Source organism: Macaca thibetana, chromosome 2 (assembly GCF_024542745.1).
Source record: "Macaca thibetana thibetana isolate TM-01 chromosome 2, ASM2454274v1, whole genome shotgun sequence".
Taxonomy (NCBI): Eukaryota; Metazoa; Chordata; class Mammalia; order Primates; family Cercopithecidae; genus Macaca; species Macaca thibetana.
The window spans coordinates 2,342,568-2,368,658 of NC_065579.1; the positions used below are offsets into that span (position 1 = coordinate 2,342,568).

Here is a 26,091-nt window from a genome sequence, read left to right on the forward strand (position 1 = left end):
CCAAGGGCCCTGGCAGCAACGGCCCTGTGAGCACAAGAAGCAGATACGCTAACTCTTAGGCAAAATCTAAACCTAAAGTCCTCCCTTGCTGTGGTGATTTTAATAAATACCAAAGGACACCATTAGCTAACGAATGCTAGACTAACTAGACACCAAAGCTTACTCTGTGAAAATCCTCGCATAACCACTGAAGTTTGCAACACCCTAAACCCCGCGCCACCTTGCTCCTGGTGTCAGAGAGCCCAGTTAAACTAACTGTGTAAAAGCACTGGACTCAGTTTATTCTAGTGGGCACAACCTCCGAGACCATCCTTAAACATCAGTAGACTGGGAGCTGTACATGGACGGCAGCAGCTTCGCCAACCCCTGCAAAGTGACTCTGAAGAAGACAACAGGCCCTGCCTCAGTCACACCTGGAAGCTGACACACTCACGGCCGAACCATGAGGAAACTCGTCGCGGGACTCATTTTCCTTACAATTTGGACTTGTACAGTAAGGACTTCGACTGACCTTCCTCAGACTGAGGGCTGTTCCCAGTATATACATGAAGTCACTGAGGTAGGACAAAAGATTGCTACAGTCCTAGTATTTTATGGTTATTATAAGTGTACCAGGACTCTTAAAAAAAAAACCTGTTTGTATAATGCTATTCTATCCAAGGTATGTAGCCCAGGAAATAACCAATCTGATGCGTGTTATGACCCATTTTAAGCCTTCCATGATCACAGTTTTTAAAGTAAAATTAACGACTGGTCCTTTTCTAGGCGACACAAGTAAAGTAATAGCTAAGACAGAAGAAAGAGGGGTCTCCAAGCATATAACCCTAAAATTTAATGCTTGTGCCACTATCAATAGCAATCGGCATAAAATAAGATGCAGTTCTTTAAATTAAAAAAGATAAAAAAGGTCACATGGCAGGAAATAAGTGTATCTGCCATGAATTAAGCTCATGTGCAAATGTGTGTAATTACTGGTCTTGTGTCATCTAGACTACTTAAAAAATGGATGGGAAAAAATCCTATTTAGCTCCAAAAAGGAGAAGGCAGCACCTCCTGTACGAGTGGAAGCTGCAACCCCTTGAAATTAATAATTACAAATCCCTTGAACCCAAGGCAGAAAAAAAGGAGAACACGTATCTCTGGGCATCAATAAGAAAAGACTAGGTCCTACAGTAACTATCTTAGTAAAAGAGGAGGTTCGTAAACTCTCTCTGCAACCAGTATTTCAGACTTTCTATAATGAACTAAATGTGCCAGTATCAGAAACTCCAGGAAAACCCAGAAATTTGTTTTTGCAATTAGCCGAGCATGTAGCCCAGTCTCTAAATGTCACTTCATGTTATGTTTGTAAAAAAAACTGTAATAAGAGATCAATGGCCATAAGAAGGCTGAGAATTAGTGCCTACAGACCTAGTTCCTGATCCAGAAAAAAAAAAAAAAAAAATCACCCTGATCATCTCTAAGTTCTAAAAGTCTCAATTATTGGACAATATCGCATAGCTAGAAAAAGGAAAAAATTCACTCATTCTGTAAGATGACTTAGTTGTCCGGGGCAAAAACTATATAATGGTACCGCAAACAAAACAAAACACAACAAAACAAAAAAAAACAACAACAAAAACAGTTAGATGGTGGAGTTCCAATTACACAGACAGAGATCCATTCAGTAAATTTCCAAGGTCGCAGACTGTCTGGGTCCACCCACAATTCCACTGGGACTGGACTGCCCCCACCGGGTTATACTAAATATGTAGACATAGAGCCTACACTAAGCTGCCTGACCAGTGGACAGGTAGTTGTGTTGTTGGCACTATTAAACCATCTTTCTTCCTACCGCCCATAAAAAAAGGTGAACTCCTGGGCTTCCCTGTCAATGTTTCCCGTGGAAAACGAAGCATAGCCATAGGTAACCGAAAAGATGATGAATGACCTCCTAAAAAATTATATAATACTATAGGCCCGCCACTTAGACACAAGATGGCTCATGGGGATACTGGACCCCCATTTACATGCTCAACCAAATCATACAGTTACAAGCTGTTTTAGAAATCATCACTAATAAAACCGGTCAAGCCTTGATTATTCTGGCCCGGCAAGAAACTCAGATAAGAAATGCTATCTATCAAAATAGACTGGCTCTCAACTACTTGCTATCAGCTGAAAGAGAGGTCTACAAGACATTTAACTTTACTAATTACTGTCTACATACAGATAATCAAAGGCAAGTCAAGACACAGTTAAAAATACGACAAACCTGACACACGTGCCCATACAAGTGTAGCACGAATTCGACCTTGAAGCCTTGTTTAAAAATTAGTTTCTAGCACTAGGAAGATTTAAAACTCTGGTAATAAAAGTTATAATAGTAATAAGAACCTGCTTACTGCTCCCTTGTTTGCTATGTGTACTTCTTCAAACGATAAAAAACTTCATGGCTACTTTAGCTCACCAAAATGCTTCAGCCCAAGTGTACTATGTAAATCACTATCAATCGATTGCACAAAAAGACACAAGTAGCAGAAATAAGAGAACTCCCACTAATAATGAGTCTCAAAGGGGGGAAATGAGGAAAGAGAGGGACCCTCTCACATTGTTTTGTACTCAGTACCTGTTTTAAGAATAAACAAGGAAGTGAAACCAAAGACAGGCAGCCCAGCGCCAGGCCCAAAACTGGGCCTTGGGCCTGCCTGGCATAAACCTAGTAGTTAAGAATCAACTCATAACTTAGAAACCAATGTTATTCACAGATTCCAGACATTGTAGAGAAGAACACTGTGAAACTCCCTGCCCTGTTCTGTTTCTATCAGTGCATGAAACCCTGTCACGTACCCCCTAGATTGCTCAATCAATCACGACCCTTTCACGTGAAATCTTTAGTGTTGTGAGCCCTTAAAAGGGACAAAAATTGTGCACTCGGGAGCTCGGATTTTAAGGCAGTAGCTTGCCGACGCTCCCAGCTGAATAAAGCCCTTCCTTCTACAACTTGGTGTCTGAGAGGTGTTCTCTGCGGTTCATCCTGCTGCAATATTAGATCTGGTAATAGGATGCTTTGGGCGCAGCTTTCAGAGCATGATAAAACTCTGGGGAGCTGTATAAGATTCTAAATTAGAAAACGTCAAACTTAAGATTTTAATACAAATAACGAGGCAGCAATATACAGTAACCATTATATTTTAGTTATTACTGAAAATAATTCAGTATAGTATTTTAAACTTGAAAAATCTTATATAACTATTTCATTAGACAGAGACTGTTATGCCATCATCCTTGTTCTGCTCCATCTGTATCACTCAATAAAATCGGATCTAGAGTTTTTCTGTTGTTGTTTTAAAAAAAAATCTTGGCCACGTGACTATCAACGGTCTCAGTTGTTTCTATCCATAGCAACACCATGGAATCATTAGCCTCTGCGGCTGCCTTCAGAGACTTGTTTCCATGGCAACAAAGGCTATGATATTAACACTGTCACAAGGAACACTGCAGAAAACTGTAAATTTCTGTAAAATTGGATACATTGTACTTATTTTAAAGTACGTTTTAAAAAGCAGTATCGAATGGATGGCTATCTGAAAAAATGTTTAAAGTGATTTGTTTTTAGAGATTCTTAATTTTCTCTACAGCTTTATATTTTACATTTAAGATCTTAAAATTATAAAACCAGCATTTAAAACACAGATTTTCATAAAGTGATCAGAACACTCATTACATACAGCCATATGCATCTGCTCTGCATGTCCACATTTATGACCATGTACCACCCTCCCTCACTTCGACTCATTGAAAAATAAATGTACACTGAATGAGCCTACTACTTTTATTAAAGCCCTTACTGCTTAAAGCAGCTCAAGTGGTTTTTATTACGCGCATATGAATCCTGATTAATACAGGAAGAGACAGAAGGGACAATTAGGAGTCCACTGTAATAATCCAGCTGAAAGGTTATTGGTGGCTTGAACTGAATGGTGGTAATGGACATATGAGTAGTCAAATCAAGATACATTTTGAATACAGAGTTGGTATATCTTGGTGACTGATGGGAAGTCTGGAGTGAGGAAGGCCTGTTAACACAATAGCCACTAAAAATCATCTTTTATACAACAGTTCGACTCAGGCATAAAAGAGTTGCAAGGCTATCTAATTATATTTAAAACCATTTTCTCACTAAATAATTATTAAAATGACTTTCATAGCATAAGATGCAACTCCAAAGACAATAAATGAACATACTATCTGATAACTAATAATGCTTATATTTCACATTAACATGTTATATGAATAGAGTAAACTGATCTAAGAATATACACAAAGATTCACTACTGTATTTTTTTAATTTAACTTTTATTTTAAGTTCAGGGGTACATGTGCAAGTTTGTTACATAGGTAAACTTTTGCCACTGGGATTTGTTGTACAGATTATTTCATCACCCACATATTAAGAATAGTACCCATTTAGTTATTTTTCCTGATCTTCTCCCTCCTCCTACTCTCCACCCTCAGACAGGGCCCAATGTGTATTGTTCCCCTCTATGCGTCCACGTGTTCTCATCACTGAGCTCCCACTTGTAAGTGAGAACATGCGGTATTTCATTTTTTCTTCCTGCATTAGTGTGCTAACGATAATGCCCTCCAGCTCCATCCATGTTTCTGCAAAGGACATGATCTCATTCATTTTTATTGTTGCATAGTATTCCACGGTGTATATGTGCCCCATTTTCTTTATCCAGTCTACCACTGATGGGCATCTAGGTTGACTGCATGTCTTTGCTACTGTGAATAGTGCTGCAATTAACCTGTGTCTTCATGTCTTTATAATAGAACAATTTCTATTCCTTTGAGTATACACCCAGTGACAGGATTGCTGGGTTGAATGGTATTTCTGTTTTTAGGTCTTTGAGGAACCACCACGTTGTCTTCCATAATGTTTGAACTAATTTACACTCCCACCAACAGGGTATAAGTGTTCCTTTTTCTCCACAAACTTGCCAGCATCTGTTGTTTTGATTTTTTAGTAGTAGCCATTCTGAATGGTGTGAGATGGTATATCTCGTTGTGGTTTTGATTTGCATTTCTCTAATGATCAGTGACACTAAGCTTTTTTTCATGATTGTTGGCCCCGCTTTTGAAAAGTGTGTTTATGTCCTTTACTCACTTTTAATGGGATTGTTTTTCGCTTGTAAATTTCTTTAAGTTCCTTATAGACGCTGGATATTAGACCTTTTTCAGATGCATAGTTTGCAAAAATTTTCTTCCATTCTGTAGCTTATCTGTTCACTCTGTTGACAGCTTCCTTTGCTGTGCAGAAGCTCTTTAATTAAATCCCATTTGTCAATTTTTGCTTTTGTTGCAATTGCTTTTAGTGTCTTCATGATGAAATCTTTGCCTGTTCCTCTATCCAGAATGGTACTGCCTGGGTTGTCTTCTTAGGTTGTCTTATAGTTTTGGGTTTTACATTTAAGTCTTTACTCTATCTTGAGTTAATTTTTGTATACGCACTTCCATATTTTTAGAGAAAATGAGATATATGAACTAGCAAATCTTTTGGTACCAATACCTTAGATGGCAAGGAAAAGTACCAACTGTCGTGTCACTGTGGGTTAGTAAGGATCTTATTTTGGTTTTGTATGGCATAATTAATATTCTTAATCTAAGTTCTTTGGTTCTTTGTTTAAAGATGTATTATGCTGTAATGTGGCATGTTTCTCTGATTAAATGTCAAAGAAGTTATTTAAAAGTAAGAGAGAAACTAAAAAAAAAAACTGCAAGCCTTTTGAATGTTTATAGAAGGATAAAATACAGCACAGTAGATTTATAAAAACTCTGCTTAGGAATCACTATACTCAACGGGGGTCCAGTACCTTCAGAAAAAGGTGATTTTTATGGTTTAAATCTTTTTTTTTTTTTTTTTTTTTTTAATTCAAATGCCCTTTTGCCCTGTCACTGCAAACAGGTATGTTCCACATAAGCCGGTACAGTCAAAACCCAACAATATGTCATTTGAACCAGCTTCATATGACTTCGATGTCATAAATATCTCAGAAGCAAACACTTATAAAACTAAATGCATTTTTAAACAAATAACTAAGGGTATTAAAATGTAAATCATTACATTTAAAACAAAACGGGTAAATAGGAAAACACCTCTAGGAATTAATTCTGTTACAGAAATATGAGTACAAGTATGTTAGTACAGACAGAGATTAATTTAATCAGCACTCTAAAATGACTTGGGCAATAGATTGGGTAGTACAGACAGATCATCTAGTCCATGAATCTATCTCTACTTGCGAGATTCATAATATTCAGTTAAGGTTTCTGATCCCTTCTGAATACTGAAAAGACAGTATTCTATCAGCATTTAGATGACAATCCTGTCCTAGTAAAGGATGAGCCAAACACTAAAAATTTAAAGTAAACAGAGACCTAAAACTTAAAAGATATGGTTACATAATTGACAAATGGGGATGAAATTACCATTTGCAATGTTTACCTGATTTTTATCAGAATGTGGCTAGAGAAATAAGCACAACCACAGACTTCATGACTAATAATCTAAAAGGGCCCTTAATGCTTCCCAGTAATCAGATTTGCCTTGTATTATTCATCCTCTACAAGTCCCTAATGATTCACGTCCGTTACCACTCTCTCGAGTTTTCTTTTATTTCCGCCACACAAATACACACATTTTCTATTGTTTCTTTCCTTTATTTTTCCTCCAGAATACACTCACACGTCACATATCAAGATTTTGGTCAATGATGGTCCCTATGTACAAAATTATAATGGAGGTGAAAAATTTCTACTGCCTAGTGATGTCATAGCCATTGTAATGTTGCAGTATTATGTATCACACATGCGGTGATGCTGGTGTAAACAAATATACTTCACTGCCAGTCGTACAGAAGTGTAATACATGTAACTACGTATGGTACATAAAACTTCAGAATGATAATTAACAACTATTTTACTGGTTTGCATATTTATTATAGTATACTTTTCATCTTCTGTATATTTATCATATACAAAAATAAATAGACACTGTATTCCCATTAAGTGACATGTGACTGTGTTTTGGATAATTATATTTATTATGTCTCCTTCTACTTTAATATAAGAGCAGATTTCTGTTCTGTTCACTCCTATATGCTCAGTGTCTAGAAAAGTACACATAGGAAGTGTTTAATATATATCTGTTGAATGAATAAAACCATGTGACTGTCAAAACAGATCAATTTAATCAGCACTCTAAAATGACTTGGGCAATAGATTGGAGAGGTACAGTCTTCCTTCCCCTACCCACTTTCATGCAATATACATAGCAGACATTGCTAAAAGGTTCTTTCTGTGTTTCTGGGCAGCCACCACCAATCAGAAGGTGTTCAAGATGTTTTGCAGTTTGATAACCTTAGAACAGAAGTTTCAAAATGTAAAAAATTACCAGTTTCATGTTGTTCTCTAGCAGTAACTAATTGCCTAATAACGTCCCATTTGAAAATAAACATGTCTTAGTCAAGCATATTTGCTCAAAATATTTTCATCTCTTTTCTACTCAAACTGCATTAGGAAGTACAACTGCTCACTGAGGGCACATATTTAAAATCCATGGTGCCCTTCCTCTGAGGTTCCACTAATCTCAGCTGGTGTCCTTTGTTCCCTACAGGTAGCCACTTCTGTAAGGTACTCTCGATTTTACCATGGCATTCCCATTTTGCCTTTTCAGTTCTCCAATATTTATCTAACCAATCCCATGTATTGTATTTTTCCTGTTAAAATAGTTGCTGTGGTTTCTGTTTTCCTGGCTTCACCCTATTAAAGTTACCAACCCTCTAGCTAAAACATGGTTTCTTCTCCGTATCTCTAGATTCCTCATTTAAAGGTCAGAATGTTTTGTTGAAATGAAAATGGTGGTGGTGGTGGTGGATAAAAGGGTAGTGATAAAGATGATGATGACCTTACTGATGTAATGTACTATAATAAGTGCTTTGCACATATTGTCTCATTTAATTCTCATTAAATTTTCTACAGATGAGGAAACAAGACTCAGTATTGAGGTAATTTGCCCAAGGTGGCACAGGCGATATGGCAGAATATAAATGTAAATCCAGGTCACCATCCTCTAAAGACAGTACACTTACCTAGTACACTTTACTTATCTCTTTAAAATAGTTCAAAAAGAGTTTTGTCTTTACTGTTACCACTATATTTTACTGCAAAGACAATATACATTACCTGTAAAAAGAAAGAAATACTCCATCAATCCTTAGATCAGGGGTTAGCAAACATTTTCGTACACAACAACAAAAAAAGCAGCTTTATGGACCATGCAGTAATTGTTGCAACTATCCAACACCGCTACTGCAGTTCAAAAGTAGCCATACACAATGCACAAACAGGCATGGCTGTGTTCCAAGAAAACTTTATTTGCAAGGCAGGGCGTGGTGGTTCATGCCTGTAATAATCCCAGCCAGCACTTTGGAGGCCGAGACAGGTGGATCACATGAGGGCAGTAGTTTAAAACCAGCCTGGCCAACATGGCGAAACCCAATTAGTCAGGTATGGTGGTGCACATCTGTAATCCCAGCTACTTGGGAGGCTGGGGCATAAGAATCACTTGAACCCAGGAGGTGGAGGTTGCAATGGGCTGAGATCATGCCACTGCACTCCAGCCTTGGCGACACAGTGAGACTCTGTCTCAAAAACAAAACAAAACAAAACAAACTTTATTTACAAAAACAGGTGGCAGGCTACATTTGGCCTGCAGATTGTAGCTTGCTGATTCCTGCTTTAGCTGTTTTTTAAAAAGGGGAAAGAAAAGGCTAAGTCAATGAAGAAAACAGAAAATGGCTTTAAGACACCTATGTTAACCTTTAAACTGTAATTGGCTTAATTCTGTTGTAATTCTTTAACACTATGGCTTAAAAACTAGCAATTATTCTATAATAAAAATAAGCCAACTCCCTCTCCTCCAAAACCATGAAAGCGACAATTTAAAAAACAAGCAAACAAGATATACATATGGAAATTTCAAGTTTCACCTACAGTTCTTTAAAATAGTTTCAATTAAAAAGTCTATATAATAAAGCTGTGCTCTTACAACTGAACAAATTTTGATTTTGCCTCTATACTGAATATAGCCTTCCAGTTTGGAAAAAAAGTGATTAAAATGATATGATTTTTGTTCCCTCTTTTCTTCGTTCTCCCTTCAAAATCCTGCTGTGGTACTTAGTTTGGCTAAAACAATTAATTCTTAAGATGGATACACGTCTTGTTTGTTTTCCCTCTATCTTACAAAATACTTCTCAACTGATTTCTTTCCAAATGTATAACCCTTTGACACATCAGATCATCCTACCAAGATTAGTCAGATTTATATATGGATAAATGAGGGTGGGATCTGTTTTAATTTAAAAAGGTTATAATCTCCAATTCTTCTTCTCAGAACAAAACAACAAAAATTGTAAAGCAATCATTTTGGTTCCATTCTGTCACAGCTGTAACTTCTTCACTTTTGAGTCCATAAGTCAGAGGTTTGATTTCACAGATACTGAAAATACTGTTCAGAAATGCAACCAAATTGGGGCTTAAAGGAAAAAGAATGAACAGGAAGTGCTCCTGTTATCAAGTGCGGAGGGAGAAATCTTTAAATAAATGCCTGAAGGGGCTTACGCTGTGTTTAGGCTTCTACAAGAATTCCACTGCTCCCAGGGGTCACTGCCACTTGGTTTGTATTTGCATATGCCTGTAAAATTACCACATCAGTTGGTTTAAAATTTTCGTTAAAAGGTGGTAATTGTAGGCTACTGTTCTCTACACAGTCTGAACAACTATTTTTACCTTTATCAAAATTCTAAACTTTGCTATAAAAATGGAGGGCTGAAAACGTTATCTAAATAATAGTGCCGGGAAGTACAAGGAATAATTTAAGAAAATGTCTTTAAAGAAATTGATACTAAGTAAAATTTTCATGATAAAAATTTAAGTTCTTCAGATATGTAACAGTATAAATGCTTCACAATTTTTTCACAGAAGGATATGAATTACTTCTGAAATTCACAACTTTACAAAATCCAGTAACATAGACTTGCTAGTTTTGAAGCCACAGTGTTACATAAAAATGGCTTGGGAAATTTACAGTGATCCAATATTATTTAGAAGTTCCAAACCTCCACTTAGCCAACAGCAGATTAAATAAAAATTAACACCTGTATAACATCTGTTTATTCATTCAACAAATATTTATCAAGTGTATTCGCCATGCTAGGCTCTGGGGACACCAAGGGAAAAAAACCACACACCTTGTAGCACCAGCTCTTGTGAAACTTATGGTTTAGTGGCTGACATTAAACAAAATCATCATCCAAATGACTACTGAATTAGAGCTGTGGTAAGAGGTATGAAGTACAATTCTCATGCAAACAAACACTGCTTGAAAATAAAGGAGAAAAATATTGCTCAGGCTGACTCGCCCTGATCCCATGAGCATGTTCAGTCACTTTTCAGCACTGTTATTAACACATTAGTTTAAAGGTTAACTTTAAAACGTGTCTGAATATATTAAGAATATATAAATTATAGCCTGTGAAACTTCTTTCTTTTTGCCTATCTATCCTTGACAGAAAGGCCATCTAAACAATCAAGACACTATACGGAAGCTACAAAGATGAATACAACACACTTCCTAACTATAAAGACTATATCATAAATTTCAAATGTCTTCAAGCTAAGCCAATCTAATCTACGTTAACATACCAATTTTATAGTTTTTAATAGACTTTATATATTTTTAGAGCAGTTTTAGCTCCCTGCTCACACACACAAACTACCCATTATCAACATCCCTGCATTGGAATGGTATATTTGTCACAATCAATAAGCCCACACTGACACATCACAAAGTCCATAATTTACATCAGCGTTGACTGTGGGGGCTGGATATTCTACGGGTTTTGACACGTGTTTAATGATGTTTCCACCATTATAGTATCATACAGAATAGCTTTACTGTCCTAAAAATCCTCTGTGCTCTATAATTTATCCCTCTCCCCTAATCCCTAGCAACCACGATCTTTTTATTGTTTCCATAGTTTTGCCTTTTCCAGAATGTCATCTAGTTGGAAACAAAGTGTGTGTATCCTTTTCAGGTTGGCTTTTTTCACCTGGTAATATTCATTTAAGGTTCCTCCATGTCTTTTCATGGCTTGATAGCTCATTTCTTTTAGTGCTGAATCATATTCATTGTCTGAATGTACCATACTTGATCCACTCACATACTGAGGAACATTTTGGTTGCTTCTAGGTTTTGGCAATTATGAATGTAGCTGTTATAAACATCTCTGTACAGGTTTCTGTGTGGATGTAAGTTTTCAATTCATTTGGGTAACTACCAAGGAGTACAATTGCTGGATCGTATGGTCAATTTTGTCATTCAAAAAAGCTTATATAACCATTGTAATCAACGACTTTTTGTTTAATCTTCATCTCTATGCTTTTCTAGAGTGTCCTATCGTACAAATGATAAAAATTTTATTTTTATTTTTTATATTTATTTATTTATTTTTATTTATTGTACAAATGATAAAAATGTGTTTGAACAGTTTAAGAACCAATTTTTGAGTCAGTACATGCAGGTGCACTGTAAAAGTTTCCAGAAAAATAGAAACATAAAACAGATCCTACAACATTTTTTGTGTGAAAGGGGGAACAACTGATTTCCAAGTCTGAGTTATCGTATTAATTTCACAAAGTTAGCAGCCTTGTGAGTAGAAAATTAAGAAACAAATGTGTCTGCCAAGAGTCAGCATCTCATAATCAGTACAACAGCATTTCTATCCTAACTGTGAATGTTTGGTTAGTCAATACCAAAGGAGACGATTTCCACCAATTTCCCTGGAAAATAACCTATCAATCAGAGTTAGCAGTTTCAAAACAGTTTAAGAAGACTGTCTACCTACCCTACCGTATATGTAGTCTACCTTTTAGTACAAAGGCACTACACTAATGAATATGAACAATTCCATTCCTTGGAGATGAAGAAAAAAAAATTTTATCACAAAATATTTTATTACCATTACACATGAGACAAAATGAATGTAATATGTATCGATAAAATGGTTAGGTCAATTAATCTAGGATGGTCCAAGATGGAGATGTCTTGGTGTGCATTTCAGATCTGTTGCCTGGTGGGAATAGTCAGAAAATAAATGGTTGCAACAGAGTGATCCCATATTCCTCTATTTACTTGGGAAGTCTGTATTTACGCCTGTTGTCTCACTTTAATTATTAATGGTTCCCTCTCTTCATTAAGGTATCCTAGTTTGGTCTGAGTTATACAGTTATCCCAGTTTTGAGGAAATTGAATGGTTTCTCCTCTCTTCTCTCCCTACCTCATTTCCTTGTGTGTATTTCTTCTCAGAGGGCAAGTAAGAATCATCAGCTAGAGAACTATTACAATGCTAAAGAAAGTGTGATGCATGCTGCACAGAAAGTTTAAGGGAAAAGACAAACCATCTGCTTCCGCCCTCCTTAGCACAAGTTCGTATGTCCCTGTCTCTTCACTCATTCATCAAGTATTTTCTGGTTATCTACAACGTGCCAGCCACTGTCACAGAAACTGAGGACACAACAATAAACAAAACAGAAAAACCCCACCCACAGGGAGCTAACAGTCAGCCAAGTAAAAAGACAGATAAAAAATTTATGATAATGAAGAATCAGGTAAGAAGACAGAGTAATGTCTGGAGTGAAGGGGTGCTACCTTAGGGGAAGCAAAGAATATTAACAAGAGAGAAATTAGACGTCTACTGCTGCAGTTCAGGCAACAAATTATTGACTCAGTAGTTGCAGAATTGTTGAAAAGTGGCCAGATCATAAATATATCTTGAATATTAAGCCAACAGGATTTGGTATTAGACTGGATATGGAGCAAAGAAAAAAGGAATACAAGATAATGTTAAGGGTTTTTGTCTTCAGCATCTTAGTGAATGGCATACTGAATAAAGAAGATTGAGACCAATAAAACTAGAAATTCCCTTTTTAATATGTTACTTTTCAGATGCTTAACCGAAGTGGAAATACCGAGTAGAAAGTTAGACATAAAAGTCTAATGTATAGGGATTAACTCCGGAATAAAGATAGAAATATTGATGGTATTTAAGGGCATAGGACTAGATAAGATCACCTGAAATGTGAGTATAAAAAGAGAGTTCAAAGACAGAGCCCTGAGACATTTGAACAGTTAGCAGCAGGAAAAAGGAGGATACTATAAAAGAAAATGAGGCCGGTAGAATATTAAAAGAGCAGTACTATCCACAAGTCAAAGGAGAAAAAAAGAATTTAGAAGAGGGAGTAATCAATTGTGTTAACAGTGTTGTAGGGTCAAGTAAAACGAACACTGAGAACTGGCCATTGGATTTGATAATCTACACTCATACAAAGAGGGTTTTTTGGCTGGCTGTTTTAATGAAAGATATTATAGCAGGGGTATATCCTGATGGGACTTACAGAGGCAAGTCTAGGGGCAGTATAGAGGCAAGATAGATGATGCCGTAAAGAGAGAAGGGGATTTTGGAAGTTCTTAAACAACCAAAGGGACTAAGATCTAGTACCGAAGTGAATGGGTGAGTTTCAAGCACACAGACAGTTCATTTATTTTAACAGGCTGGAACACAGAGCAAGATTATTTATTTGAGAATAAGAGCAGGAATTAGGTATTAGAAGTTTCATGTGCAGTCTGTGAGTTGGTATAGAGAAGGCAGAGCTGCAATCTGGATGGTTTGGACTTTTTGTAGTGACTGAGGCTAAAAGGGATGTAGGATCTAAAAATAGTCCTAATGATATGTTTCGGGGATGTTTAGGGGAGCTTGGTAAGAAGTGGATAATCACTTAAATTTAGTCATCTACATGTGACTGGTTTTTACCAATTTGTAGAAGGGAGTGCTAGGAGGGGAGGAAAGGTCAAAAACCTGGTAGTCTCATCAAGAATTTGAAAGGCTCTTTGGGGCACCTCCCTTAAACCCTGTAACTAAAGGTGTTGAGACCTCTGGTTCTTAAAAAAAGTGGACGGCTTGTACTTACAAGTTAACTTCATCAGTCAACAATAGTTAGTGAATGTTTGAATGTACTGCACTATCCGAGGTGCTATAATTCCTAATAATCTATGTCTGAATTTGTTCATATACTATTAGAGTTAAATGATACAAAAATAACAGGTGCACCTAATTCTAATGTAGCACTTACTATGTGCCAGATGCTGTTCTAAGTACTTTATTAATATATACATTAAATGATTTGGTAGAAGTAACTCAATGACACTGATACTGTTGTTATTATCTCCTGGACAATATATCCAATGCATAGCTCTAAAAATTAAATCTTCTTTAACTTAGAAGGCACCTGTTTAGGACAAACAATATTTTTTAAGTATACAAATTAGCCTAAATATTTTTCCACACAGGTACTTGAACAATGTTTTCCTGTATTTTTAACTTAGGACAGGGTTTTTCCTCTAGGCAGATTATTCAACTCAGCTAATATTTACTCTTTAAGAAAATTTTACTATTCTATTTCAATTCTGACAAGTTATGTCTATTCCATGTTTCTAGGAATAGAGCTCTGCTGCTCTTAGCTTAATTTGGCATGTTAATTGCTTTTTTTGAGGGGTGGGGGAGCTTTCTGAATATGTATAATGATCTTATATGTTGAGATTTTCAAGTAGTCCAAAATGTATGATGAGTTGCTATACACACATTCAAAATGACCGAACACTTCACAGCTATTTAAAGTTCATAAGATTACTACTGTCATTAATAAATGTTGATATCACTAAGTAAATAAAACTTTTCACCTAGGTGTTAATCAAGTAAAGTCTAGAAGCACTGCGCTGGCGTTCTTTAAAACCCTGCTGAATATAAAAACTGGTCCCAGATTGGAACAGGACTGCGTATGCTAAGTAGGACGGGGCAGATTATTAAGTGACCCTAAACACAAGAATAGGAGGGATGCTGAGGGTGAGGAACCAAGGAGGGCTTGGCAACGCACAGAGAACTTTTTCTATATTAAATGGTTTGAAATTAAGGACAAAACCACTATGAAGCCTCAAACAGAAAAAGTTTTCACCAATGTAATTCATAAGAAACTCATTTTAATTTAACATTAAAAAACAAAATAACCCCTCAAAAAACTCACAATGTAAAATGAGATACAATCAAATGATAAAACTTAGAGGCAGTCTGTAAGCTATTTGGTTATCACTACTGAGTGGGGACTGAGAGGGGTGAGGAAATCAGGGGCATCCGGGAAGTGTGACTGGAGGATAATATGAAGAATGGAGGGGAAGAAAAGGCTGTGGAAAAGGCAGTGGAAAAGGAGATGGGCTGCTGGGAAAAACCAAAGACACTTGTGAGGGAAGAGAGAAGATCCAACCAATACAGGTACTCAAGAGGTATCAGATTAGGTTGTCATGTTTTGGAAGGCCAGGAGATAACATTTGAGGTGAATGGAATAAAAATTAATTCTATAAGCATTTATTAACACCAACTACATGCCAAACCCTAACTGAGGAGCTAGGTGTCTTGCAAAAGTTTATAACCACTCAACTTCCTTATCATTCAAAAAACATTAATGACTTCCTACTGAGTCCCAGGTACCATAGTAGAACATGGCACACAATCTTAGTTATGAACATGAATACCTCCAGCAGACAAGCAATTTAAATGAATCTATAAAGTACAGGTTCTTTTTATGTACAGTGGTATATTTAGGGGGATATTAAACCAGGTAATTTTTATACTATATTTGGGGGGATACTAAACCAGATAATTTTCATACTAATAGAACTTGACTTATAACAACTCTCCAATCTGCAAAAAGTATCATGTGGCTTAGTCATAAGGAATTAGATTCAAAGGTAATCTTTCTATCAAATCTTGAAGAGTATTTTTGACACCAGTGAAATAAGAGACCTCTGTTATTTACCAATCACAGTACAAATCACCCTATTATATTCAAAGGTATATATTATATGCTCAAAGTATGAAATTTCAATCTACGTTGTTTCTAACAATAAATCCCTTGGTGCTGCAAAAGAAAGCGCCAGCCAGGAGTCAGTAAGTGAAATTTAAAAAAATATTCTAGCATCAGCTAAGATCCAATTACACCTAAACTTATTTTTCAGTCCTATATTTTAACTTGTAAAATGAACTCCAGTAAGTTATAAAAAAATTAGATATATAAACTATCCAATGTATCAGTTATAAAAATGTATAAAATGAAAAACAAAATGTGGGTACTCCAGTGCACGAAAAACAGAAGCTAAAACCTCTACCCTAATACCTGTATTTCTAGAAATAAAATAGAAAGGCAATGAAAAAGACAGGATGAGAATCAGGAAAGAGATCTGAAAGAAATAAAAACTATTAATAACTCACATATTAGCATGCAGGAATACTCTGAACCAAAGTGGGTAAGGGGATAACATTTAAAATGGCTTTGTAGAATTGATCAGCAAATAGAGGTCATGACTATTTTAGCGCAATGATAGCAACGTTTTGCTCCAACTCCCAAGTAACTATAATGTAATTCTGTGGTTTCAACAGCTTATTCATGAACTACTTTTCCTGTCTTTTCATTTGCATGCTTTTAATAAACTGAGTGACAAATATATCAATGCTAGTGTTATCTGTGTATACATATATAGAAGGGTGTGTATTTACATAAACCATATATATATAAAAAGTTTTAAAGATATCTTTTTTGTTGACAATGGAAAATACCACGTAGTATTATCTACAATGAGTAACACTGTCAACCTTCAGTCTTTGCATCCTTTTGTGATATATATAATTGTAGTCAAAATAAGGTTAGTAAAATTCATGGGGCAGTATTCAATTTAAGAGTTAAATCAATGGTTGCCCATTCAATAAGTTTTGATTGTAACTTAACCTCAATGCCTACGTAATGACTCCCCCTTCCTAGGTAATTCTATTTCTCCCAAATATTTAAGAAAAATAAGCAGAATTTCTTACTTAAGAAAGCTGATGTTATTTTAAATCCACACTTTTAAAAGACAATTATTCTAGTAACCAAAAACAGTAAAGAAATTTATAAAAAATATACAAAGAAATATAGAACTGTTGACAGTTATAGTTTATATTTATTGTGCTGCTTCTATTATTTTCTTTAAAAGATAGCTTTAAGGGAATTTATTTTAAAAGGTCCTAAGGAATGTGTATGTATATATTTTCTTAATTTAAATATCACTGATGTCAGAGGACAAATGCATTCTCAACTTATTTTTAAATTAGACAATTTATCATCCTTTTATTTTTACTAAAGTAGAACTGACTGCTTAAAAATATTTAGAAATATGAATATTTCCCCAAACCACCCCTGTACCAAACAATAGGTATTTCATTCAAACAATTATTAATTTTTCTTTATTTTTCCTCCTATAGACAATAGCTCATTTCCTCAAAAAGTGGTGTTACGTGATTTTTTAAAAATTTTGAGACTTTTAGTATTTGCTCAACTCTTTAAATTGTGATTTTAATATGTGAAAAAATATTCCATGACTGTGTAATTGCACAAGTTCACTAATTTCAAATTAAGCTAGATAAATAATATTTACAAAAAAGGATTCATTAAATTCCTTGAATAAGCCATAATATAGCTAAGATGTAAGTATATATAATACTAGCCAATTATTAATTGAATCTATTTTCAAAACATTGAAAAATGAAAATATTTCAAAGTATCTTCTGTTTCTTTACTATAATAGTCTCCCTAAGGTTATCTAATAACATACAAAAACTAAACAACCCAGCATTTTCTTTGGTCAGACATCATACTCTATAGCATTTAGCACAGTCTAAAAAGGAGATGAGCATTATTAATTCGTATTTTAATTTATGTATCAATGGGTTTATATTTTTAGAAAAGTCATTCAATTGAATATGAGGCTATTTTGTTTGGTATTACATAAGAACATAAGGAAAAATATTTCTTGTTCCCCCTTTTGTGCTAAAGACCTGCATGGATGGACAGAAAACATACATTTCTACACATCCAAGGTTTCAAGCCATAAGACTATTTTTTAAACAAAAACTCTATATTAAGACATTTTTACAAAGCAAATGTAAACAGAAATAGATTGAAAATAATTTCAACAAGTGGTATGTTACCTGGGTGGAGCTGGTGGCTACCGAGATGCAGTCAATAAAGCTGTGTCTTCGAGTGAAAAATGCAACTATCTGCTGCCAGCGTGAAGGTTCTGGCTCAGCCTGCAGTTCATCTGACGAGCCCTTTTTTGCCCAGTGTTTCTGCTTTGGGCCTGCTGAGCCATGGCTAGAGCTAGTATTGCCTCCTCGACTGCCGCGAGAGTATAGAAGTGTGTTGTTTCCGAAAATGTAATTCATCTCTGCAGCCCTGCAGGTGGTTGCCAAGCAGGCTTACTTCTCTACCAGCTGCTGAGTGGTGAATGATCGGTAAAAACTGCAGCTAGAATTACAGCAGCATCACTTGTAGATCAGTGAAAATAAAAACCTTGAGAAATGATGCTCATTTTCTCAGCGATTTCTTCCTATGAAAGAGCTCGTATCTTCCCTCTGTACCTGTTAGCTGTATGATGGCTGAGTTTATTTTTGCAGACAAAAAAGACGACATAAGGTGGATTTCTTTCTCATGATTATTTTTTCACCAGCGTCTGCAGGAACCAAAAGCTGTTCTTTTGTTAGCTGATAACTAGATGGACTGAAATCCAGGAAGTGAGGTCGATTAGCAGGTAAAGAAGGATGCTATAAACACTGGACTACCAAGACCCTGTGGGGCTGGCTGCCTGATTTAAAGCACTGGGTGGAAAAACCCTGGATTACCAAGTTTCAACCACAGTCTGTAGTAAAACCCAATGGCACCTTCACTGCTTATATAAATTATAAATATGAACAGAATTAAAACACACAAGAGGATTCTCTCTGCAAATAGTTCTGACTGTTTAAATGATTTCACTAAAAGAATCTTTGTCATTCATATCCAAATTTCTACACCAGGCAGGATCTTACACATCATCTGGCACTGGCTCTAAGTTATTCAAAGGTGCTGCCTACGTTAAACTCTGAATATCTAATGATAGCGCTTCATTACAAATGGATTTTCCTTTATCATTTTATGTAATGTATTGGCTTTTAATGATTAATAACTGAGTCTCAAGGTAGATTAATTACTAAAACAAATATTTTGCTTCTGCAACTTTTATGATAAAAAAGAACTTTCAAGAAATTATCAGAATCATCTCTCTAGTATTTTATAAACATTCAGATTACAAGGTCATAAATTTCTAAAAATGAAAAAGAACGCTGGTAAATTTTTTGTTTTATAATCAGTGAAATATGTTGTATCCAACTCTACATAAATACTACTCTGGTTCACCAAATACTATTACTTGATTGCTAAAGGAACATCTAACATCTACGTTAACATAATAGTTCGCCAGAGAATTGCCTGGGGCGCTAGTTACATATGCAGATTGGTGTATCCTCTCCCCATCAAAATGTTAGGGGCAGGGGGAACCTGGGAATTTTTATGTTTAAAACGCTTCCCAAGTGACTCCTAAGTACCTTCAAGTTTGAGAATCACAAACTCCCAAGCAAGCCCTCTTAACACTGTGCTATATTAGTAAATATTACAACAATGGTCATTTTAAAACAATATGTGAACAAAAACGCTACTTAATAATTTACTATTGGTTGAATAATTCAATTTTTAAGTTAATAAGAGCATGTCGTAAGTCCCAACCTCAGCCACAGAATTTTTTCAGATGTGGACTGACAAAATCTTGCTTGTCTACGTGCTTACCAGCACCAACTAGATGCAGCCTTTTGTCAAACGACAACCTTGAGGTCCACTGCAAATCCTGACTCAGCAAGAAAATACGCTACAACCTTGAGGGCCACTGCAAATCCTGACTCAGCAAGAAAATACGCTAGCCCTGTCTCTGTGACACCTCTGCTGAGACACGAACATGTGCTCAGTAAGGGTTGAGAGCCACGTGGGACTCTTGAGGGTAAGATATTTTGTGACAGATTATACCAGGAAGTATGCTGCTTCTTCCCAAGGACTGTGCAGGCAGTAGCTGACAACTTGCGGCCCCAGACAGAGTGATCCTATCCAATTCGGAGTAGGAGAATATAAGAAAACACTATGGGCAGATAGGTAACTAATAATACTCTTGTGAAGGAAAAAATGAAACCTCCTGGAAAAAAATTCAAGTTTTATTATGGACCAGGTACCTACTAAATACCTGATTAGTGTGGTTTATACAAATGCTACGGTAATTTGTCTGGCCCTAAAATATGTGCCTTGATCCATGTCTGATGAAAACCTTAAGAAAAGGGGAGGAGAAAACCCAAGAACTGACATGAGTTCTGTTATTCTGAATTAGTATGGATGAAGATCAGGAATACAACTGTTGAATGCAAATCTCCTACCTCAAACTGTAAACAGTACTAACAGACAGACAATAGTAGGCTCTTAGTGTACATGTATTTAGCCTACAGAGCCAAAGAACTTAGGGGTACAATCTAAAGTTGACAGATCACTGCCCCCCATATTTCCCCAATGTACAGGGAAGAAATACTTCTCAATGTGAATTTCCTATCCAAATCCATTCACATCAAGAAAACAACTTCAAGTTTTGAGAAAGGCTTCTTTATGAAAACGTCCTGTTACATGACCTACAAAAATCTAGGAACACCTCATTCATTGGCCAGCAGTCAGTATATGCACACATAAAATCTACACCTAAATCACAAGAGGGGTTTCACATAAGATTAGACTGGGAGATGGAAGGCAACCAACTCTTTGCTTTAGAATATCCTCTCTCATTACACAGCAGAGATGAAAGATAAAACTCCATTAAAACCAAATTTAAGTTCATTAAAGAAAAACCAGGAAAACCTATTTAAAACAATGGATTAAAAGATGGTATGCAATCTAAACTACCAAAAGGAACCACTATTAACATTTTAATATGACATACAAAGAATTAATATTCTTTTTTCTGTAATGTTTTTTCTTTTTCAGAGGGATAATATAATCTATAGTAGAATTCTAGCCTAAACAATAGGAGAAAGCTTAATTTAGTAAACTAAATATGATTAGTTCAGTGGATTACTATGTATTTCAAAACAGGATTATGAAAAATTTATGACTATGAGGAATATTTACTTTTTAATATTAAATGAAAGTAAAAACAGTTAAAAATGTATACTGGATAGGCTCTCAGTTATTTGTGTGTGTTTCTAAAGTCACAAACCCAGCAGTCTTTAGTTACAGAAACAAAGGCAAGTACTAAATAATCTTTTATGTTTGTTTTTGAGACGGAGTCTCACTATGTTGCCCAGGCTGGTCTTGAACTCCTTGGCTCAAGCCATTCTCCTGCCTCAGCTACCCACGTAGCTGGGGTTACCACCATGCCCAGTTTACTAAATAATCTTAGTGAAAAAATGTAAAAAGGTAAAGGACAAGGGGATAAGCAATACTGAAACTCTAAAGTACAAAAAAAAAAAAAAAAAAAAAAAGAAAGAAAAGAAAAAGAAAAGAAAAAATACAAAATAACTACAAAGCTAATGTAATGTAAATGCAATATAACAGGCATTTTTATTACTCTTTTCTAATGTGGGCTATTAAATTTCAAAACATAGAACTGTATTGAGATAACACAAGACTGAGAAGATTGACAAGAACATAGATTTGTTATTTATCTAGAAAAACCCTGAATGTCGCACACACAAAATCCCTTCTGTATGAGCACCATCTAGTGGTCAATGTATGCAAACTATATGCTCACCTTAGTATACCAGGTCCATGTAAAACAGAAAAAATTCAATAATATTTTAATATGTTCCAGAGATGTAAAAATAAAGTTGATTTCAAAAACTGCTCATTATATACTAGAAATAGGAAAACTTCTATTCCTCTAGCATTTGGTTCAAAAGGCCTGTATTTGCTTGTGTCCATTTTTCTGCCACTCCCATTTCTTACATTTTTTTTTTTTTGCTAGTGATTTCATTTCACAGTATTCTCAATACTACTGGATGAAATAAAACACTAGGAAACATATTTATTTAGCACACTTATCTGCTTATTTCCTGTTTTTCTGGTTTGATTTCAAGTCCCTCTTAGCAATGTTTACTTTATATACGATAGTTTGAACATAATTTTCCTTGCCATTGAAGACAAAAACCAAATATATATTCTTTGTTTCTTCAATGATCACTGCAACCTCCCATACACTCAATAATGCTCCTACTGTCCTCCTTGTTGCTTCATGTACATTTCAAACTTTTTGGGAAAAGGCGAGGTTATTATTTGTTCGATTTAGTGTTCTAACAATTTTTCCTAATTTTCAGTTCATTTTTAGTTTTAGAATCTTGACACTATTCTTATATAACCTCAAAATCTACCCACTGTGTCCTTCTCTTCTACATTAAGATTTAAAAAAAACTATTACATTTCTTTCTTGTTATTCTTTCCAACACTGGCAAGAAAGTATCCCTTTCAGAGTCTTAAATTATAAAATCATAATCATAATTACTTTATATTATAAAATATAATAATAAAATATAATCATAATTATAATCAAATTATAAAATATAATCATAATTACTTTATTCAGGACTTTATCTTCAAGTCCTGAATAAAGTAACCCAATCACTATCTTACTTTATTCATGATTCTAGTAATGAGAGCCACCATCCCACCACAATAATCTAATAGATTAATTCACGGCATATTTCATGGTGGCAAACCCTTCATAATAACATTCATCATACAGGTCTTTTAGATCTTGCCCTCATTTCCTAACATGCAACCTAAGTATCAGCAATAATATCATAAACCTTCCTGCATTTCTACAGTTTCTTGTGATTATCACACTTCCACTGTATTTATTTACCCCAGTAACTGCCTCCTCCGACTTGGCATCTTACACATCCTTCAACACTTTGTTCAAATGTCAACTTGCTTTTTTCAGAAAACTCCAAGAATTTAATTTCTCCCTCTTTCATGTTACATCATATCTTTCCATTAAAGAATGCTAATCACTGATGTCTAACAAAGTTACTAGCCTAGATGTTTAATAACTGTTTGCTAAATGCATGTACTTGCTTGACACAACTAATATGCTAGCAGTTGATTTTTAAAGCATCTATTAAATTTTATTTTTAACATTAGCTTTTATTAGAATTGTGAAGACTAAAGCTGTGCCTAATTTACAATCTATTCAGCAAACCACTGTTATTCTAAGATACTTTTTCAAATTATAAAAATAATAATTTATATCCTGCCTTCTACATGCAGCATAACAGCTGTTCACTTCACTCTAAACCACAATACTATGTAAGAGGAAAAGCTCTCTATGTTAGCTTTTATTTTAAAAACAGACTACTAGTCTAATACCTGACACTGTATTTTAAATAAACTGTTGAGCTTCTTACAACATTTATTCTGGTTTTTTAAAAGTTAAGATGAAAAAACATTAAAGCTTGCCTTCTTATGTCAAAATAAGGGTTGTTCTCCTTCAATTTTGGTTTTCTAACAAAAAGTTAAAGAAACCCTACCTACTCTGCTATGCCTACATACTCCAAATCTATTACACCTCTCAAATAATTATTTCACGTGGTACCTGCCACAGTAAACTATGAATGAAAGAGGGGAAGCAGGTAGAAATTCCCCAAACAGCCTTAATCATTCTTAAATTACAATTCTATCAGAATACAATCTGTCAGAAAGTTTCAAGAACTTGAGAAACGTTCATATTCTTTTGACCCAGTAATTTGACTTCTGGTAATCCATCCAAAGGAAATAAACTAAATACTTTTCATGTCCAAAGATCACTCATTGTAGCTTTCCTTACAATGGAAGATTTTTACCAATCTAAAAAAATCTAAAAAAATCTAATAAAAATGAAGGTAACAGATATCAGAGAGCTGATATGGTCATCAAATTATGGTGCAAATATATCAGGTAATAGTATGTATCAAGTACTTGATACATCATGATATTACACAGGAAATATACAAGAAAATGTGTTTACCAAGTTTACAACAGGAAAAAACATTAACATATTAAAGCGTGATTTAGAAAGAAATGATAGAGAATATACACAATTTTTTTCTACTGGGATTGGAAATCCTTATCTATTCAGTTTGCAAATATGAATCAGACAGCCAGCAAACCAAAGTGAGGGAAAGGGGACTAGTGGTTTCACTTAAGAGCCCCAGAGGATTACTTATAATTGTTTCAGAGATTGATTCTGTTAATACCCAACAACATAAAACAAAACGAACAAGGCAGAGCAAGAGAATGGCCTACAAAGACGGCCAGGTTTTCAGCTGCTTCTCATTAACCAGCTGAGTTATTACCATGGCACCCTAAGACTCACGAGAGCCTGCTGGTACTTTCTTGATCTTAACAAAATGTGTCATGTCAACAAAGGTTTACATATGACTACACAAAGATTGCCACTCAGGTAAGGCAATGATAAAATGCCAACAACTGGAAGATTTTTACCAATTTCAGAAATGGTAAATGTGGAAAACGTAAGTCTTACAACTGATGATAAAGGACATTTTAATTTTAATAACATACTCCTTTATGTAAGCCTTTATAAAATATTTGCTGTAAGGGAGATAATCCTTTATCATTGTAATAATAAACAAAAAGTACATGTAAAGAAAAAGAGCAATTTAAAGCAGATACCAAAAAATTGACTTTACATCACTTATGGTCAGGAGATTAAGGAATGAATAAATCAGATTAAGAACACAATGAAACTCTTAAAGTATTAATGTGTTCTTTCTCAATACTATAAATTTAAGTCTCTCACTCTAGAAGGAGGATTCGACAAATGATGTCAGAAATTTACTTGTAAATATTAATAGCTCAACACAGATAGCACAGTAGTGCAGGAAAATACCTCAAGCTTTGCATTCACAGGGGACTAGTTCCAGGACTGCCCGAGTATACCCAAATCCTCGCATACCGAAGTCCTGAAGTCAGCTATGCGCTTATACGAAGTCAGTCCTCTGTATACTTGGGTTTTGCAACACACAAATATTCTTATGTTTGATTGCATTTGTTTGAAATCTGCATTTGTTTGATCCACATATAAGTGGAGCAGTGCAGTTCCAACTCATGTTGTTCAAGGGTCAACTACAGTAGCAGTAATAGTGGCGTGACAATGCTTCGCAACTGTGCCTGTACATTAGAAACACCTGGAGAACTTGTAACCCTCCCAAAGGCCAGTCTGTATTTCAATTCACGTACCAAGATTGATCACCTAGCATTTAATTAGAAGAATCACATATGGAGATGGCTGCTAAAAGGGTTTTGTCGGCCGGGCGCGGTGGCTCACGCCTGTAATCCCAGCACTTTGGGAGGCCGAGGCAGATGGATCACGAGGTCAGGAGATTGAGACCATCCTGGCTAACACGGTGAAACCCCGTCTCTACTAAAAACAACAAAAAATTAGCCAGGCATGGTGGCGGGTGCCTGTGGTCCCAGCTACTCGGGAGGCTGAGGCAGGAGAATGGCGGGAACCCGGAAGGCAGAGCTTGTAGTGAGCTGAGATCGTGCCACTGCACTCCAGCCTGGGCAACACAGCGAGACTCCGTCTCAAAACAAACAAACAAAACCAAACAAAACAACAACCAAAAAAGGGGGGTTTTGTCATATTAATCTTTGATTTACACCAAAAGTCTTCCCAATTATCATAATGAAGTAAGTCACTGATGAAAGTAGTGGCTTATTAAAGAGCAAAATGGATTTTGCTGGTGAAATGCATAGTATCCCAGTTATGAGAACTGGTTGAATTAATTTAGAGACAGAATTCACCCTTGCTTAGGAAAGGGAAGACTCTGGAGAGGCCTAAACCCTTAGGGATAACACCTTAGGTTTAATCCGTAAGACGTCTGGAGACACTGGGTAAACAAAATCTTGTGTCTGGAATATTGTTTTATCTGCTTAGAATGAGCATTTTTAAGGCAACAACGGAAAGCTGGGGTTTCATCAGATTTAAAGAACAGGCTACATAAAATATGCATG

General features: G+C 35.5%; 1 protein-coding gene across 29 annotated transcripts in view; it reads right to left on the minus strand.

The window, feature by feature from the left end:
• DLG1 (discs large MAGUK scaffold protein 1) overlaps positions 1-26,091 on the minus strand; it is a 282,292-nt gene that overhangs the window by 143,064 nt on the left and 113,137 nt on the right. The window contains exon 1 of one of the 29 annotated variants that reach the window (XM_050779132.1): positions 18,174-21,000. The exons of 23 other annotated variants lie outside the window; for them this stretch is intronic. In XM_050779132.1, coding sequence (XP_050635089.1) covers positions 18,174-18,407 — 234 coding nt within the window. In that variant the 5' untranslated portion in view covers positions 18,408-21,000. Of the gene's footprint in view, positions 1-18,173; positions 21,001-26,091 lie in introns of those variants that run through there. 5 more of the 29 variants (XM_050779135.1, XM_050779136.1, XM_050779138.1 and 2 more) reach the window with 5 other exon arrangements.